The sequence below is a fragment of the Mytilus galloprovincialis genome, chromosome 8 (assembly GCF_965363235.1).
Source record: "Mytilus galloprovincialis chromosome 8, xbMytGall1.hap1.1, whole genome shotgun sequence".
Classification (NCBI taxonomy): domain Eukaryota; kingdom Metazoa; phylum Mollusca; class Bivalvia; order Mytilida; family Mytilidae; genus Mytilus; species Mytilus galloprovincialis.
This window is the reverse complement of record NC_134845.1, coordinates 41,109,908-41,130,911: the sequence shown is the minus strand read 5'-3', so window position 1 is coordinate 41,130,911 and position 21,004 is coordinate 41,109,908. Positions and strand designations below refer to the sequence as shown.

The 21,004-nt window shown below is 33.0% G+C and overlaps 1 protein-coding gene across 10 annotated transcripts in view; it reads left to right on the top strand.

The window, feature by feature from the left end:
- Positions 1-21,004, top strand: part of LOC143041936 (uncharacterized) — a 73,320-nt gene that overhangs the window by 38,285 nt on the left and 14,031 nt on the right. For 4 of the 10 annotated variants that reach the window (XM_076214095.1, XM_076214100.1, XM_076214094.1 and 1 more), the window contains 12 exons: positions 303-423; positions 930-1,039; positions 2,907-3,104; positions 5,675-5,788; positions 7,033-7,146; positions 7,671-7,764; positions 9,702-9,776; positions 10,640-10,692; positions 14,304-14,363; positions 16,123-16,213; positions 18,250-18,384; positions 20,317-20,334. In XM_076214095.1, coding sequence (XP_076070210.1) covers positions 303-423; positions 930-1,039; positions 2,907-3,104; positions 5,675-5,788; positions 7,033-7,146; positions 7,671-7,764; positions 9,702-9,776; positions 10,640-10,692; positions 14,304-14,363; positions 16,123-16,213; positions 18,250-18,384; positions 20,317-20,334 — 1,183 coding nt within the window. Of the gene's footprint in view, positions 1-302; positions 424-929; positions 1,040-2,906; positions 3,105-5,674; positions 5,789-7,032; positions 7,147-7,670; positions 7,765-9,701; positions 9,777-10,639; positions 10,693-14,303; positions 14,364-14,672; positions 14,691-16,122; positions 16,214-18,249; positions 18,385-20,316; positions 20,335-21,004 lie in introns of all 10 variants that reach the window. The other 6 variants (XM_076214101.1, XM_076214098.1, XM_076214102.1 and 3 more) reach the window with 4 other exon arrangements.

Sequence of the window (21,004 nt, the reverse complement as noted above, 5' to 3'; positions counted from 1 at the left end):
TCTGAGTGCTACTACATCAATAATAACTACATAACACCGTTGGCAAAATAAATATTTAAATGTTTGAGGAAGTGAGGAAATTTTTTAAATTAGATATAGGAAGATGTGGTGTGAGTGCCAATGAGACAACTCTCCATCAAAATAACAATTTAAAAAAGTATACGGCCTTCAACACGTAGCCTTTGCTCACACCAATCAGCAAGCTATAAAGGGCCCCAAAATTAATAGTGTAAAACCATTCAAACGGGAAAACCAACGGTCTGATTAATGACTATTAGCAAATAAAATATTTTGTTTTAAAGGGCTGAAATATACAGACAACAAAATAATGTAGATGAGGCGATTATGAATTATAGACAAGCTATTTCACTAAATCCCAGGGACCATGAAGCCTACTTTAGAAGGGCAGAGATGTATGAAAAGGTATATACATTATTTGAGTTGTGGATTTATATACCGGTACCATGGATTATATATTGTATTTAATGGTAACAGTCAAATAAATATTTTAACATTTGAGCATGTAAAAGACAATTACCTGTAAATGATATGAATTGTTACTTAAATTAAAATTCCTTTTATTATGTCACTCATTACAGATATGCTTTTTAGAACACCCATAACTCTTTCACAGTTGTAAAGTCTTGTTGAAAGAATTTAGAATAGAAAGAATATGCCTCTGTGATGTTAAATTTACAATCTCAATTATCAAATATTGCAGTAAATATAAAGAAGATGTGGTATGATTGCCAATGAGACAACTCTCCACAAGAAACCAAATGACACAGAAATTAAAAAATATAGGTCACCATACAGCCTTCAACATTGAGCAAAGTCCATACTGCATAGTCATCTGTTAAAGGTCTGAAAAGTCAATATTACAATTTTTTTTATAATTGAATTAAATGGTACTTGTACTTTTTTAACAGAAAGGAGACAGTCAGCTGTTAGCATTAGAAGATTATTCCAAGTGTATCAAAATAAACCCCATGAGAACAGATGCTATATTGAAACATGGACTTTACTACTTCAAAAATGAGTAAGTTACTGTAGATTTTTCATGGGTTCATCCAAAAATTGGTATGTTTTGAATGTTTAAATCTTATCCACACAGAAACTTTTCTTTTTATTAAGAGTAGATCTCATGAAAGATAAGAGAGAAAGCACTTGTTCAGGAAAAAAAAATGACACACACACACACATATGGGGTCACATATATATATGTATATATCATTACTTTTTTTCTTTGGTTATAAATGTTTTTTTTGTTTACCCCTTTTTTAGCTCACCTGGCCCGAAGGGCCAAGTGAGCTTTTCCCATCACTTGGCGTCCGGCGTCCGTCGTCCGTCGTCGTTGTCCGTCGTCGTTAACTTTTACAAAAATCTTCTCCTCTGAAACTACTGGGCCAAATTAAACCAAACTTGGCCACAATCATCATTGGGGTATCTAGTTTAAAAAATGTGTGGCGTGACCCGGCCAACCAACCAAGATGGCGGCCATGGCTAAAAATAGAACATAGGGGTAAAATGCAGTTTTTGGGTTATAACTCAAAAACCAAAGCATTTAGAGCAAATCAGACAGGGGTAAAATTGTTTATCAGGTCAAGATCTATCTGCCCTGAAATTTTCAGATGAATCGGACAACCCGTTGTTGGGTTGCTGCCCCTGAATTGATAATTTTAAGGAAATTTTGCTGTTTTTGGTTATTATCTTGAATATTATTATAGATAGAGATAAACTGTAAACAGCAATAATGTTCATCAAAGTAAAATTTACAAATAAGTCAACGTGACCGAAATGGTCAGTTGACCCCTGTAGGAGTTATTGCCCTTTTTAGTCCATTTTTAACCATTTTTCGTAAATCTTAGTTATCTTTTACAAAAATCTTCTCCTCTGAAACTACTGGGCCAAATTAAACCAAACTTGGCCACAATCATCATTGGGGTATTTAGTTTAAAAAATGTGTGGCGTGACCTGGCCAACCAACCAAGATGGCCGCCATGGCTAAAAATAGAACATAGGGGTAAAATGCAGTTTTTGGGTTATAACTCAAAAACCAAAGCATTAAGAATAAATCTGACAGGAAGTAAAATTGTTGATTAGGTCACGATCTATCTGCCCTGGAATTTTCAGATGAATCGGATAATCGGTTGTTAGGTTGCTGCCCCTGAATTGGTAATTTTGAGGAAATTTTGCTGTTTTTTTTGTTATCTTGAATATTATTATAGATAGAGATAAACTGTAAACAGCAATTATGTACAGCAAAGTAAGAACTAAAAATAAGTCTCTATGACCAAAATAGTCAATTGACCCCCTAAGGAGTTATTGCCCTTCATAGTCAATTTTTAACAATTTTTCTTAAAATTTGAAGATTTTCAATAACATTTTCCACAGAAAGTACTGTTATAGATAGAGATAATTGTAAGCAGCAAGAATGTTTAGTAAAGTAAGATCTACAAACACATCACCATCACCAAAACACAATTTTGTCATGAATCCATCTGTGTCCATTGTTTAATATTCACATAGACCAAGGTGAGCGACACAGGCTCTTTAGAGCCTCTAGTATAATTGTGTTATCAATATTCATGTTAAATGTTTCCTAGAAGAAAAATTACGGCAAAATATATGCTAAAAAGATTAGAGGGTATATATAAATCATACCAATACATTTTGAGCTTTCCCCTCTAAAATGTTGGTTTTATTCTAATGAAAATTGTCTCATGTGTAGTACTTTTCGTAGACATGTTTATGTTTGGAAAAAGTTTTTGATGAAAAATGAAAAGCATGTCAGTGGATTTTTAAAAACTTTAAAAATGAAGATGATACATTTATTATTAATAACTAAAAACCTTTTTAAATTCTTGAAAGGCATTTTCTATAGAGAACCTCTTATTTATTTTCAGGAGCTGGCACAATGCTATAACAGATTTCACAGATCTTCTTAGAGTAGACCCACTGAATGTTACAGCTAGGATCTACAGGGGCCAGGCTAATGCTAAGATGGCTAACTGGAGTCCAGCAGTAGAAGACCTCTCAGCAGCTATACATTTAGACCCACTAAGTTGGGAAGCCTTCTACCACAGAGCTTGCATTATAAGAAAGTACGACTTATTTCATGATATAACATAACTGGAACAAAGCTTAAAACAAACTAGATTTGTATTACAGCTATACACTATACTTCTTTAACAAAAAATCCATCCACTTGTTAAATATAGTAAGAAAAAAACAGTAGAAAGGAATTTAGACAAAATAAATTGTAAAAATAATGAAAATATTAAACTTTGTTGATAAAGTTGATCTATATGGCATTTGAATAATTTTTTTCTGATACAGTACAAAGTTTTGCTTAATGGCATATTTTAATGGAGCCAAACATAAGACAAACTCAAACAGCTAAATTATATTTAAATTAATAAGCCCTTAAAATGAATGGCTTTTAATTTTAGTGTGGCTTGAAGGTAAATTAAAACTTTATTATTGAAGAGCAAGATGTTTACAAGCTATGTAATTTTATTCTTATTCTCTGAAGACCTCTAGTCTATCCATACACCATACACCAGTGTAATCTTTAGTCTATCCATACCATACACCAGTGTAATCTTTAGTCTATCCATACACCATACACCAGTGTAATCTTTAGTCTATCCATACACCATACACCAGTGTAATCTTTAGTCTATCCATTCACCATACACCAGTGTAATCTTTAGTCTATCCATACACCATACACCAGTGTAATCTTTAGTCTATCCATACACAATACACCAGTGTAATCTTTAGTCTATCCATACCATACACCAGTGTAATCTTTAGTCTATCCATACACCATACACCAGTGTAATCTTTAGTCTATCCATACCATACACCAGTGTAATCTTTAGTCTATCCATACACCAGTGTAATCTTTAGTCTATCCATACACCATACACCAGTGTAATCTTTAGTCTATCCATACACCATACACCAGTGTAATCTTTAGTCTATCCATACCATACACCAGTGTAATCTTTAGTCTATCCATACACCATACACCAGTGTAATCTTTAGTCTATCCATACCATACACCAGTGTAATCTTTAGTCTATCCATACACCATACACCAGTGTAATCTTTAGTCTATCCATACACCATACACCAGTGTAATCTTTAGTCTATCCATTCACCATACACCAGTGTAATCTTTAGTCTATCCATACACCATACACCAGTGTAATCTTTAGTCTATCCATACACAATACACCAGTGTAATCTTTAGTCTATCCATACCATACACCAGTGTAATCTTTAGTCTATCCATACACCATACACCAGTGTAATCTTTAGTCTATCCATACCATACACCAGTGTAATCTTTAGTCTATCCATACACCAGTGTAATCTTTAGTCTATCCATACACCATACACCAGTGTAATCTTTAGTCTATCCATACAACATACACCAGTGTAATCTTTAGTCTATCCATACCATACACCAGTGTAATCTTTAGTCTATCCATACACCATACACCAGTGTAATCTTTAGTCTATCCATACCATACACCAGTGTAATCTTTAGTCTATCCATACACCATACACCAGTGTAATCTTTAGTCTATCCATACCATACACCAGTGTAATCTTTAGTCTATCCATACCATACACCAGTGTACTCTTTAGTCTATCCATACACCATACACCAGTGTAATCTTTAGTCTATCCATACACCATACACCAGTGTAATCTTTAGTCTATCCATACACCATACACCAGTGTAATCTTTAGTATATCCATACCATACACCAGTGTAATCTTTAGTTAGTATATCCATACCATACACCAGTGTAATCTTTAGTCTATCCATACCATACACCAGTGTAATCTTTAGTCTATCCATACACCATACACCAGTGTAATCTTTAGTCTATCCATACACCATACACCAGTGTAATCTTTAGTCTATCCATACACCATACACCAGTGTAATCTTTAGTCTATCCATACACCATACACCAGTGTAATCTTTAGTATATCCATACCATACACCAGTGTAATCTTTAGTCTATCCATACCATACACCAGTGTAATCTTTAGTCTATCCATACACCATACACCAGTGTAATCTTTAGTCTATCCATACACCATACACCAGTGTAATCTTTAGTCTATCCATACACCATACACCAGTGTAATCTTTAGTCTATCCATACACCATACACCAGTGTAATCTTTAGTCTATCCATACCATACACCAGTGTAATCTTTAGTCTATCCATACCATACACCAGTGTAATCTTTAGTCTATCCATACCATACACCAGTGTAATCTTTAGTCTATCCATACCATACACCAGTGTAATCTTTAGTCTATCCATACACCATACACCAGTGTAATCTTTAGTCTATCCATACCATACACCAGTGTAATCTTTAGTCTATCCATACACCATACACCAGTGTAATCTTTAGTCTATCCATACCATACACCAGTGTAATCTTTAGTCTATCCATACACCATACACCAGTGTAATCTTTAGTCTATCCATACACCATACACCAGTGTAATCTTTAGTCTATCCATACCATACACCAGTGTAATCTTTAGTCTATCCATACACCATACACCAGTGTAATCTTTAGTCTATCCATACACCATACACCAGTGTAATGTATATTTTTTTCACACTTGTAGAGCACATCCAAAGAGAGCCTTACATGACTACAGTGTATCTTTACTGATTAATGATACTGATGACAACGTCATGTCTTATCTACACAGAGGAATTCTATATAACTCAATGCACAGGTATGTATTAAACAAGATCCTTAAAAACAATATGAAATTGTTATTATTCCTCCAATACTGATTTTTATGATTTTTGTGGGTAAATGTGAATCACAAATACAAGTGTCTTAAACAAATCAAATTACTACAGGGTTTTATGATGAATTTGTCAAAAGCAACAAATTTTCAAGTGTGCATGAAAATAAATGATTCCATTGTATTGGTTATTTTGTAGTATTGCATTGTTTTTCATGTAATATAAGAATAAGGAGGTGTGGTATGCAAGTTGATGAGACAACTATCTTCCAGAGTACAAAGGTGGTAGATGTAAGCAGCTGCAATTCACTATAGTGTTTTGTGTGTACTTGGGTTTGTGTTTACAAAAAGAATGTTGCTGTTTTAACTACAACAATCCAGAGCTCTTAATTTGTTTGCTAGCAGTAGGCTATTTTAAAAATTGTGTTTACTGGGGTAAATATTAGAAACTTTTGTATAAATTATGGTAGGCAATGTCTTATAATTAAAAAAAAAATCCAATATCCAATATATTTACTTTGTGTTTCAGATATGATGATGCTACCCCTGACTTTAAGAGTGTATTGACGTTAAGAAAGGATGTGGCCTGTGCTCATGATATTTTCTTTGTTTTTAGATATGAAGATGCTATCCCTGACTTTAAGAGTATACTGAAGTTAAGGAAGGATGTGGCCTGTGCTCATGATACTTTCTTTGTTTTTCAGATATGAAGATGCTATTCCTGACTTTGAGAGTGTACTGACGTTAAGGAAGGATGTGGCCTGTGCTCATGATATTTTCTTTGTTTTTCAGATATGAAGATGCTATCCCTGACTTTGAGAGTGTACTGAAGTTACAGAAGGATGTGGCCTGTGCTCATGATATTTCTTTGTTTTTCAGATATGAAGATGCTATCCCTGACTTTGAGAGTGTACTGAAGTTACGGAAGGATGTGGCCTGTGCTCATGATATTTCTTTGTTTTTCAGATATGAAGATGCTATCCCTGACTTTGAGAGTGTACTGAAGTTACGGAAGGATGTGGCCTGTGCTCATGATATTTCTTTGTTTTTCAGATATGAAGATGCTATCCCTGACTTCGAGAGTGTACTGAAGTTAAGGAAGGATGTGGCCTGTGCTCATGATATTTTCTTTGTTTTTCAGATATGAAGATGCTATCCCTGACTTTGAGAGTGTACTGACGTTAAGGAAGGATGTGGCCTGTGCTCATGATATTTCCTTTGTTTTTCAGATATGAAGATGCTATCCCTGACTTTGAGAGTGTACTGAAGTTACGAAAGGATGTGGCCTGTGCTCATGTTAACCTTGGTCTAATATTTATGAATCATTATGAAAATTACCACAGGTTTGAGAGTACAATACTTCTTTTATCTTCTCTTATAACTATTGCACACGCATAAGAATTAAACAAGTGATAAACTGAAACTAGTTTATACATGTGTTTTCATTTTGTTAGCCATGACATTCTCTTAGACCATTGTTTTTAAATTAATGATTTAAAACATAATCTGTTGAGAAAGTCTTCAATTGTATTAAAAGTTGGATGTTTGATCTTATATCAAAAGGAATAATGTATGCATGTGTGAATTTGTAAAGCATTGTTCTGTTGTTATTATTATAAGAAATTTATCAAAATCATATAGCTATTCATATGAAATTTTACTGAACAATTATCATTTCAATAGTAAATGGGTTTTTTTTTTTAAACATTTTTTTCAAATCAAGCGTTGTTTACAGATACACAGTTCTGGTTTAGATATTGTAACAGTTTTTTCCTGTATGTTAAAATGTTTGATACATAGTTCCGGTTTTGATAAATTAAGATGTTTTTTTTCCTGTATGTTGAAATGTTTATCTATGAAATTTCAGAGCTATAAAGAAATTTACTGCTGCCATCAAAGTAGATCCTACATATGTCAGAGCTTATGTATGTCGAGGTGAAGCTTATCACAAAATACATGAAGTAAGTCAGTTTATTATAGGTCATTACATACCTGCCAACTTTTCAAAATGCCCATGGGGGTTTTACGTGAAAGATGGTTCTTATAGTCCTACAAAACCTTCAAAGGGGCCTGCAAATATATTTCAATGTGTTTTTTTTTTGGTTTCTTCCTGCTTTAACAAGCTCATAGCCATTGTTAAATGAATTGTTTTCTTTAAAATAATGGACAAAATTGCTCTTACAAATTTTCCACTTGGGACCCTCCATGGGGGAAATCCCCCGCAAATAGTGACAGTTGGCGGGTATGTCATTATTGGCCCAGTGGTCCAAGGTGTTCTACTGTATCACTAGCCTGTCAACACTAAGGTTGTGAGTTTGGAACCCTAAACTTTGAAGGTGTGTTTGACTAGTATTGTCAGTGCTCCTACTGAAGGGTGGTTGTTCTCTCCAGGAAACCCTAAACTTTGAAGGTGTGTTTGACTAGTATTGTCAGTGCTCCTACTGAAGGGTGGTTGTACTCCCCAGGAAACCCTAAACTTTGAAGGTGTGTTTGACTAGTATTGTCAGTGCTTCTGCTGAAGGGTGGTTGTTCTCTCCAGAAAACCCTAAACTTTGAAGGTGTGTTTGACTAGTATTGTCAGTGCTCCTGCTGAAGGGTGGTTGTTCTCTCCAGGAAACCCTTAACTTTGAAGGTGTGTTTGACTAGTATTGTCAGTACTCCTGCTGAAGAGTGGTTGTTCTCTCCAGGAAACTCTAAAACTTTGAAGGTGTGTTTGACTAGTATTGTCAGTGCTCCTGCTGAAGGGTGGTTGTTCTCTCCAGGAAACCCTAAACTTTGAAGGTGTGTTTGACTAGTATTGTCAGTGCTCCTACTGAAGGGTGGTTGTTCTCTCCAGGAAACCCTAAACTTTGAAGGTGTGTTTGACTAGTATTGTCATTGCTCCTACTGTAGGGTGGTTGTTCTCTCCAGGAAACCCTAAACTTTGAAGGTGTGTTTGACTAGTATTGTCAGTGCTCCTACTGAAGGGTGGTTGTTCTCTCCAGGAAACCCTAAACTTTGAAGGTGTGTTTGACTAGTATTGTCAGTGCTCCTACTGAAGGGTGGTTGTTCTCTCCAGGAAACCCTAAACTTTGAAGGTGTGTTTGACTAGTATTGTCAGTGCTCCTACTGAAGGGTGGTTGTTCTCTCCAGGAAACCCTAAACTTTGAAGGTGTGTTTGACTTGTATTGTCAGTGCTCCTGCTGAAGGGTGGTTGTTCTCTCCAGGAAACCCTAAACTTTGAAGGTGTGTTTGACTAGTATTGTCAGTGCTCCTACTGAAGGGTGGTTGTTCTCTCTAGGAAACCCTAAACTTTGAAGGTGTGTTTGACTAGTATTGTCAGTGCTCCTACTGAAGGGTGGTTGTTCTCTCCAGGAAACCCTAAATTTTGAAGGTGTGTTTGACTAGCATTGTCAGTGCTCCTACTGAAGGGTGGTTGTTCTCTCCAGGCAACCATAAACTTTGAAGGTGTGTTTGACTAGTATTGTCAGTGCTCCTACTGAAGGGTGGTTGTTCTCTCCAGGAAACCCTAAACTTTGAAGGTGTGTTTGACTAGTATTGTCAGTGCTCCTGCTGAAGGATGGTTGTTCTCTCCAGGCAATCTGGCTTCCTCCAACAGTTTGTCTTAAACAATGGTTGTCATTTTATGAGGGGAGTCGTTCTATTACTTGACAATAAGAAAAATCTGACAGCATTTCAAATACACTTTAACTAATAGGATTTTATAAGGAATCATTAGTCTTAAAACATAATTTATTGTTTACCCATGAAACATTATATAGAAATTAGTTCTTTTAACTTTGTTTGTTATGTGTTGTATATTTTTTTTTATTATGGTTCCATTTATGTGTAGTGACATTTTATTTCAAATTGATGTTGGTTTTTTTTACAGTAAATTGATTGTCCATTTTTCTTTCAGTTGAAACAAGCTTTGAGTGATTTTACTAAAGCTATCCACTTGAGACCAGATGTACACCATTACTACATGTATAGGGTAAGTAGGATAAGTACAAGTGGGATACAATTAGACTGGTACACTTAATGTAATATTTTCAACATAACTGATTATGTACTGGTATAAAGTATCACATTGTTTACATTTGATAAAAAATAACTTGTCTCAGCTATTGACATTTAAGTTGATCACAATTATATGTAACATTTTCACATTGGTATATATATTTAACTACTAGAACTTGTTATTTCTGGAAGCTCAGGCCTCACAGTCATAAAACTTGAGCATGATTTTTGTACTTCGACTCGAAAATCAACCAATCAAATTGCTGGATTTAATGTTTCGAGCATGATTTTTGTGCTCAGAGCACTGAGCAAAGTGTTATGCCTTCAAGGCCTGTTCTCACCAAAAATGTAAGATTATACATTTGTAATCCTGCTTGTAATTTCTCAGCTTATATTTCAAGCAAAGTGAGAAATTCAGCAATAAATAGACAATACAATTAAAATTAAATAATGCGATTGTGAAAAACTTATTATGAAGGATGTAACATGTCTTCTAATTGGCTGACATTATTTCGTCTATCAGCTCATAGACCTAATTTAGTCATGTGATCCTGACATCATTAAAATATTTTCAGGGTTTATTCCGGTTTAAAATGGAATTAAGAGTTAAATTAAGAGGAATGAATGTAATATTTTTTCTGTTCATTCGAAAAAACACAAAAAGTATGCTACGCTTGTTATTCAGTGTGCACCACATTTTTTATGTTATTTCTTTATAGACAGACAAAATATTACAGTCATTCTTTAAATAGAATGTAGAGCGTTCAAGATGTATATGTGAAGACAAACACATGCATTTTTCGACAAACTTACTTAATTTCATTGTTTATGTTGCAGGGACAACTAGTGTTAGAGATGGGTAATTTGGAACTAGCAGCTTTCTGTGTCAGGTAATGAAGGGATTGTATGAAGTTATTTATAGAATAGAGGTCAAGTGGGAATTTAAGGATATACCTCCTCTATATTGATATAGGCAGCTTACTAGTTATATATAGATTAAAGGGAAACTTCGCAAAAAAATCAAAAATTGATATTATGTCCATTCTGTATAAAAATGCTCAAATTTATAGATATTAAAGTTTTATTCCGCTAAATAAGAGATCACCATCGATTTCAAATTTTGAGTATCAGTTCTCTACTCTCTGCCATCTTGTCACCTTCTCCGATGAAAAATCCCGATATGTCAATAAACCACAAAGGAACAAAACTACAGTAAACGATGTAGTCGTAATTGCGTGTCGATATCTTGTCAATCGTACGGTTGTTTTATCTGACTGACTAACTTGATACGGAAAATGGTCTTATATTTTTAAATAACCATATAGTCTGTTATTTTTAAACTGATAATATTGTAATTAGTTAAAAAGTCAAAGTTCAAATCATAAAATGATAAATAAGTGTTCCGTGGAAATTGTTTTCGAAAATCTAATTCGTTCATAATTCTTTCAAGTAATAAACTTTATTTAAATAAATTCGGATCTTCCCTTATCTGATCACCAGCATGGCTAAAGGTATTACTCCCAAAGGTATTGGAAGGGGTGTAAGGTGACACGTCCAGGTATTCAATCGATTTCCTGTCCGGCGGGCTTGCAAGTTCATGCATCGTTTCACTTCTGTAGGTATTGATCAGTGTACACGACCGTTACTTATAACTTTCCATTTTGAACTATCAGGTGCATGTATAATATACATTTTTGTCTTGCGTGTCCGAAAGTGATATAATATACTAGTCATTACTGAACTCATACGCTTGTTTATAAATAACATTTCTGGTGTAAAGAATATTATTTATAAAAAAAAATAATACAAAAAAAAATAATTGAAGAAATACAAATCTATTTACATATTTTTCCAAGGGTTAATTTGGGAAAATGTAATATATACTCGTTGTCAATAGTTTAGGACAGATTGGAACATACCAGAATTATTGATCTAAAAAAATGTGCGCACTTGTCGACGATTCGTGTATACATACGCCTGGTAGAAAGTTACGGAACCATAGTCAGTAGCGCAATTTAAAATAGAATGAAATGCAAAACAGTGTAGCTGTGGCCATTGATTGACACATTAAAATCATCCATTGACTGGGACAATTTACGCGAACGTTTGTCTGTAACGACCACTGTTCACGACGTACCTACGATAGACATTTAAACTGTGGGGTCACCAAAGGTTTCTTAACGCCTTTAATTATAAAATAATTCGAAAAATTAATCAGGAATAACCTTTGTGTTTTGATTTATATAATTGATATAAATCAAAATATCGTGTTATTTCTGATTAATTTTTCGAATTACTTTATTTAGGTGTTGAGAACCTTTGGTGACCCCATAGTTTAAATGTCTTTAAAAAGTACATAGTGAGCATTGGTCGTTACATACAAACGTTCACCTAAATTGTCCCAGTCAATGGATGATTTTAATGTGTCAATCAATGGCCATAGCTACACTGTTTTGAATTTCATTCTATGTATACATGTATACATTGAACATAAGAAAGAAACATACATTTTGTGTAAATTGTGGTAAAAGTTTTGTAAATAGACTAGTCCATGTATGCCAACAGTATGTAATCAACGAATTCGATAGACTATTGTATACCAAAGGAAGAAGAAGAAAAAAAAGAAACAATTTGATTTAAATACAGGTCAATTTATAACTTGCTTTGGTTCATCGAAGTTAAGAACATAGTAAACTCACAGATTTATATATTAATTAAATTGTTCTCGAATAAAGGACGAAATTCGTCATCATCACAATTGTTCCAACATTCATGTAAAATATATGCAACTGGACGTACACTAATAATCCCCAAGGAATGTGAATATTTTCTAGGAAAACTATTGAGTATCAATTTCGGGATTTATTTTCTTTCTTGATATTCAATGACAGCAATTTAAAGAATAAACTGCTTGTCGGATATTTGTCCGCTTTAGGGGTATTCTTGCAAGTTGAACAGACTTATAATAACATTCAAAAATAGGGAAAGATAACATTAAATTCGTTGTCTTTTAATTTTAAACATCGTTGATCAAATAGTTATTTAAGTATATATATACGTTGGGAGACGACGATTATTATAGTTGTCTCAGATTTTAATAAGGACGTTCCCCATTATGAATAAATTTGGTTGATGTTTATCACACTTGAAAAGAATATCTATTCGTAATTTTTCGATTCCATTACAAAAATATTTTTTTCTTTATTCGTACATATTATATTCCGCTTCGGTAGAGTTATCTTCAGATAGTTTCATATATTAATTAATACATGGCTTTCAAAAGTCTAAATGTAAGTGTTCTCGTACATTTTTTCGCCTAATAAAGACAAATAAAAATGATTTAGTAAAGCTATTTCTAATTTCTAAGTCCCCCTTTTTTATGAGACATAAATCTAGGACAAGACTTGTATATCATTTCATTCTGACATATGAATTAAGTTTCCCGTCTTTAACCGAAAATTGTGTATTTCTTAGTAAATTAACTTATTTGAATTCAAATAAATAATAGCACCAAATATAATTAAATAATTCCACGGCGACCAATTTTTATTTGTCACCAACTTGAATATGTATTTTTAATGTGTGTATTAAATGCTACCACTGATCCGAATAGACAGTCACACCTGGCAAGGTGTGCCCTAGAGGCGTGGTTAAATACCGAAGTGCAAATAACAATTTACCTTTCAACAAGCCATCTACGAGTATTGCCACAGAACCGTGAATACACACATCGTATAAACCTAGCCATAGCAGAGATAGTAAAAGGTCAATAATAGTACACCAACATATTGTCTTTACAGATTATTGTACTTTAATTTGTTCACCTTATCAGTCCGAAAATGCATTTATTAAAAATAAATTTATAACTTTTTGTGTTGTCTACAAAAATAATTCGAATATATACGTTTAACATAGATAATTTATCTCAAGAATGAGTACAATTGAACGTCTGTGCGTTTTATCTTCTTATTATCGGATGGTTATTAGATAAAGCATAAGTCATCGGCGCGCTTACGATTACGTTAAAATATGATTAAAAACCAAGACTTTTAATGATTGTATTTTAAATCCCGGCATGCAAAAATCAGGAGAAAACGTCACGACCTACAGGAAGTAGTTGATATTTTTTCATTAATTATTGAATTTCTCCTTTATTACTGCACATATAGCGATAAAACTTTGTGAATATATATATTATGTCATAATGAACATATTTAAACCATAAGTAAAAAATCGTGAATTTTCCCTTTAAGAAAACCAGATACAGTTATATGTTGGCTTTTTAGATAGTTTTTATTAAAGATAGATGTAATAGAATTTTAGTAAGAACATTGTATGTAGAATTGTGGGGGAATATATAACTCCAACAAAGTATGTCATTTGAATAGGCTTGGGATTATGGGTGACTAAATCTAGATTTTTATATGTGTATTAGAGGTGTTCTTTGTATTTGTTTTATAACTATTCGACTATTTCATCATATAATTGGCTGTGTTCTTAGGATGTTTGTATATGGCCAAGATCGACAAAAAGAATTGAGAGTGATAAATATGCTTAGAGGGTAATTTCCTAAAGCACCAGTTGTCCATAAATTATCACAGTTTTGACATTAATTTACAATATTCAAATTGCACATGTTTGGTTAACTAATGATAATTTTAATATTTCAGCTTTAATTATCCTTACCCTACCATAACAAATTGCTACAGCACTCTATTTGATTTTAAGAAACAATGGCCAAAAGTTGTTATTTTTCCTTCTTTTCACGTTTTTGATGCCCTTTTACCTTTTAGGTTTAATGAGTATAATGCATACAATTTTGCAAAAAAAAAAGGATTTGAAATGAATAAATTTGTATAATTTTTCTTAGGAGTCAAGATGTAATGATGTAAGATTGTGAACTCTGCAAGGATCTATGGGATATATTCTAAAAATAGGCTGTGTTCAAAATAATAGTTCCTTCTAAATTATATAATGAACTTTTTGGCTTGTTCAATTAGTTAAATTTCTAGGCAAAGAGATAAATTTGAATTCAATTACTCTACATATATTGTAAGATAAAAAAATAATTCCATTTTTTTCATCTCAAGAAGATGAAATTTGAAATAAAATATCTTGAACAGTGACAATATTTATTTTGAACATTGCATCTTTAATTCTCAAACTGAAAAGAATATATACTGAAAACTTCTTCAAATCTGCTTATATGCCAATCATTGATACTCAGATGCAAAAGAACTCTTGTCTGAATTACAGAAATACTAATATATTTTACTACTATTTCATAGCATCTATAGGCAAGTCCTCTGCACATTCTAAAATTATTATCAGTAACACTGTTATATTAACAATGTATTATAAACTTGTATAATCACAACCTTCTTACTTCCTTCTATAAATTATTAATTATTTCTTACTCCTAAACCGTTAGCTAATGCTTGTTTGTCTTTACTGATTTCTTATTTCAGAATACTTGAGTATATATCTATTATCAATATATTATGCAACTCAAATTTTACCAGTTTGATGAAAAATCCACCCCACTATCCACTTGCGTTTGTGAACAGTAGGGCCTGGCTTTATTCAGACTGAAGTGTTACCTTAATGTTTTTGTAACGTAGATTTACTTTTAAAAATGTTGATCTGTTAAATTTAAAAGTGTCACATTTCTTACATAGAATTTATTTGTTTTTATAAAATGTTGGAGCAGTCTGTTTAAATGTTTTATGTAACTTTTACTTTTTCTGTTTCAAAATCTGTATCCTAAGTATATGTCAGTTTAAACATATTTATTCTCTTGTTATATAGTGTGAAACAGTTACTCACTAGTGTTTTATGCATTTTTCTACCTCTGTGAAAATATTTGCAGAAATTTTGCTTGTCTGATACAGTTGCCCCTTCAGTTATAAAAATAATAACAACATTGGTTTCACAGTCAAATAAAAAATTATAATTTATCACATGTGAAAGAAATTCTGTTATTTCACTCCTTTGACATTATACATGCAATCATTGTTTTATGGCATTGTGAATGAAGTTGCATTAAAAGGAAGTAAGAACAAGGAAGAAAAATATAGAGTTCTTTCAATCGTGTTATATTTTTTCAATATTGGACCACTTTTAAAGTTAGTTATTGTCTAAATACATATTTTCAGATTATCTTTTATCAGTGCACTTTTTACAAACACTCAACTGAAACTGATTTGTTGAGCAACACATATTTTTTGATAGTATTTTGATTTCAGAAACTTATTTTGATTATTTTTTTTTTTTAATATAATGAGACTATTAAAATAAATTTGATTTGATTGATTTTGCAGACATGCTTCAGAACTAAGTACCGATTCTTCATTAGGACAGATGCCAACACAACAAGCAGTGGTTCAGTCATTCTTGAAAAATTACAACAAGGTGAGATTTCAATAAGAAAAATTTGTATCATAGTCAAGTTGTTTTTTTGTCAACAAATTGAGAATCATGAATGTTATTCGTAAACAAATTTTTAAATCAAAATATGAATTGGTTAGTAATTCAGATGGTTTAAAAACACTGTGTATGAAGCAGCAAGCAAGCAGTTTCAGTACAATTTATGTTTGTGTGCAAAAGAGGTGAAATATACCAAAGGTACATTCAAACTCATAAATCAAATATAAACTGACCACACCATTGCAAAGAAAGAAAAGACCAAAAGACAAGACCAAAAGACAAACAACAGTACACAACACATGACATAGAAAACACATACCAAACCTAAAACCAGAGGTGATCTTAGGGTTCCACAGAAAACACATACCAAACCTAAAACCAGAGGTGATCTAACACATACCAAACCTTAAACCAGAGGTGATCTAACACATACCCAACCTAAAACCAGAGGTGATCTAACACATACCCAACCTAAAACCAGAGGTGATCTTAGGGTTCCACAGAAAACACATACCAAACCTAAAACCAGAGGTGATCTAACACATACCAAACCTAAAACCAGAGGTGATCTAACACATAGCAAACCTAAAACCAGAGGTGATCTAACACATACCCAACCTAAAACCAGAGGTGATTTAAGACATACCAAACCTAAAACCAGAGGTGATCTAACACATACCAAACCTAAAACCAGAGGTGATCTACACAACACATACCCAACCTAAAACCAGAGGTGATCTAACACATACCCAACCTAAAACCAGAGGTGATCTAACACATACCAAACCTAAAACCAGAGGTGATCTAACACATACCAAACCTAAAACCAGAGGTGATCTAACTCATATCAAACCTAAAACCAGAGGTGATCTAACACATACCAAACCTAAAACCAGAGGTGATCTAACACATACCAAACCTAAAACCAGAGGTGATCTAACACATACCCAACCTAAAACCAGAGGTGATCTAACACATACCCAACCTAAAACCAGAGGTGATCTAACACATACCCAACCTAAAACCAGAGGTGATCTAACACATACCCAACCTAAAACCAGAGGTGATCTAACACATACCCAACCTAAAACCAGAGGTGATCTAACACATACCCAACCTAAAACCAGAGGTGATCTAACACATACCAAACCTAAAACCAGAGGTGATCTAACACATACCAAACCTAAAACCAGAGGTGATCTAACACATACCCAACCTAAAACCAGAGGTGATCTAACTCATATCAAACCTAAAACCAGAGGTGATCTAACACATACCCAACCTAAAACCAGAGGTGATCTAACACGTACCAAACCTAAAACCAGAGGTGATCTAACACATACCAAACCTAAAACCAGAGGTGATCTAACACATACCCAACCTAAAACCAGAGGTGATCTAACTCATATCAAACCTAAAACCAGAGGTGATCTAACACATACCCAACCTAAAACCAGAGGTGATCTAACACATACCCAACCTAAAACCAGAGGTGATCTAACACATACCCAACCTAAAACCAGAGGTGATCTAACACATACCAAACCTAAAACCAGAGGTGATCTAACACATACCCAACCTAAAACCAGAGGTGATCTAACACATACCCAACCTAAAACCAGAGGTGATCTAACACATACCCAACCTAAAACCAGAGGTGATCTAACACATACCCAACCTAAAACCAGAGGTGATCTAACACATACCCAACCTAAAACCAGAGGTGATCTAACACATACCAAACCTAAAACCAGAGGTGATCTAACACATACCAAACCTAAAACCAGAGGTGATCTTAGAGGCTCCACAGTGTAAGGTAAGTACAGTCTATGTTTGTAATGGTTTTTATGCCCCACCTACGATAGTAGAGGGGCACTATGTTTTCTGGTCTGTGGCTCTGTCGTCCCTCCGTTCGTCTGTGTGTCCATTCAGATTAAAGTTTTTGGTCAAGGTTGTAGTGGGCATCTGTGTACTTTGGACACATTCTTCTTTGTTTAAATTTGACCATTTTATTTTGACAGGCAATAGATGCCTTAGAAGCAGCCACACGTGTCCAGCCAGTTCCCTCTATGTTTATGTTACTTGGTAAAACACAGATGAAGGCCAAGGAATTCTTAAAGGCTATAGAAAGTTTCAATAAAGCATTGGAACTATATGTAAGTTTATGTTTTGATAGATTATAACTAGATATTAAAATGTTTCATATTGGACCTATAAAAGTGTTGGCATATTGTATTGTTTAAAAGATTGTCAAATAGTGTTAACATATAGAATCATATTTAAAAAGGATGCTTTTGAAGTATATTTTGAAAGTTATTCACATCGATTTTAAAAAGAGGTTGATCCAATGTTAAATTCAATCTTTCTTAGATGTTTGAGATATGTTCACAATAATGTAAAAATTGAGATCAGGTTGTAATTTAAAAAATGAGAAATGAGAATTTGAAAATATACTCTGCCATGTTTTTACACATCTTTGAAGTTAATTTGATTTTATGATTATTGTTGAAATTTTCTGTACAGTCTTTTATTGATAGAGTAAGTAATGACTGGTACTAATAAAACCTTTCAGCAGCTGTTTTAATGACAATATATATATAAACATATACTCTGTTGATTAGTGAAATTTTAATTTTTGTAAAATTGCTGATATTTATTGACAAACATTCATGCTCATTTTCCAGAAAAAGATTGAAGGGACAGTTCATTAATTTAATTTTTTGGTTGGGGTTGGGGAAGGGAGATGGAGTGAAAAATATTCAAAATAATGGTTATACACTTTGACTTTTGAGGGCAAGCATTTGAATAGGTAATTCTATAATTGAATAAGAATTAGAATTCTTAACCATATTTCTATTGAATAGAAAACTACGATAATTTCCTTCAAAGAGGACTTATTATTCATGTAAAGAGAAGCTCTAACTTAGTTAGCTGATATTGTAATTCAGTATAAACATCTAATGCTCTTTGCATTGGCACTGTACTTAAGTCTTATATCTCATGCACATATATCTCATGCAAATATGGCTCATGCACATGTTTCATGCACACGTATCATGCAAATGTAATCTTTTTCTATGAAACTATTTTTTTTTTAACAAATTTGTACCCACACCATGTTTACTGTGTTTGTCTGATTTAGACAAAATCATGTTATTCTTATATTATATTTTACTTAAAACTTGACTAGAAGATTTGCAAGTAATTGAATCCAAAATGCCTGTAATACTGTCAGGAGAATTGGAATATTGTAAAAACTGGTACAACCAACCACTTTTATTTTAGAAGTGCCTTTGGCAAGTCAATATAAATGACTATATCAATTATATCCATGAGGATGGTTCAAGAGGTTAAAAAAGCCAGCCTGTTTTAAAAGACAGATCTTAATAAGGAATATATCTTTAATATAGAATAAGGAGATGTGATATGATTGCCAATCAGATGTTCATCCAAGAATTGTTTTTTTTAAAGCTACTGTAAATGACGTCATAAAGGCTTGCATAATTAATGAGTTTTTTTCCAGTGACAGACAAACTCGAAAGTGGTCAATTACATACTTCTTTAAAAACATGTCAACATACAGCAATGAGCAAATCTTATAATAAATTTTCATAATGCCCTGTGATAATAAATGTGAAACAATTCAAAAATGAAAACCTACACCCTGATTTAACTTATGTTCCTTAACAGTCAATTAATGTCTAGTTATCCATTACAAGAAGAGCATTTATCATACCTCAGATGAGACTGTCAAAATCATTACTGTAAACCAATTTATTTTTCGCAGATATTTTATTTTGCGTTTAGGCATTTCTAGCTCATTTTGCAGCGTTTTAATATAGAAATTCTCAAATTAACATGATATAGTAAAGTAAGGAAAAATCAAATATTTAAAATTAACTACTCGAGAAAATAAATTGCTTGCAAAAATTAGTTGGTTTACAGTATTTGGACTAACAGAGTGTTTATCTAAGCCTAAGCTAGGTTTGTAGTTTCAAAATCTTTGATGAATTCAAATATATAAGTTTGAAATTGTAGTATGTGTATTTTACTGTATGTTATTTATATCCTATCAACAATTGTAATAGGTCAAGCTAGAGAAAATGGTAAGAATTGGGAATGTATCAACTATATACAAATATATAAACATTTCTAGCATTGAGATGCAGGGAATTCAGTGGTGCATGACAAGCTTCGTTTCCTTTGATAAAAAAATAGAACTTTCACATCAATTTTGCACATAGAATTATGGTTTAGTCAGGATTAAAATTAGAGTGAGGTTATGGGAGCAGAGCATGATATTTTTATGACATATATACTGGAAACTTGAAATAGAATGCATTTATTGGTGCAACTGGTGGGATTCTGCATTTAGAATATTTGTTTAGAAAACAAAGCATCATAGAAAAAAATACCAGATATTAACCCCTTTTTTTTAGCAATTGTGTAATAATCGGATGTGCTGTAAACTGTTATTTTGATATGGTAATAAAAGTGAACTGTAATCGTAAAAAGTTAGAGTACAAGATTGGTAAAAAAATTGCCAAAAGACAGTTACTCATCAATCACAACTGTGCAAGAAAACCTCAAAAAATGAACAATTGACCAAATGATATACTATTGTATATAATGATAAATTTCGTAAAATACAAATGTTAAACAATCTGCCTTAAAAAAACTGAAATCTATGTATTGAAAAATAAGAAAAAATGAATAGGAAGACCAAGACAACCACATGACTTCAAATTGACGTTGAAGAAATGCATGTGGTTCTAG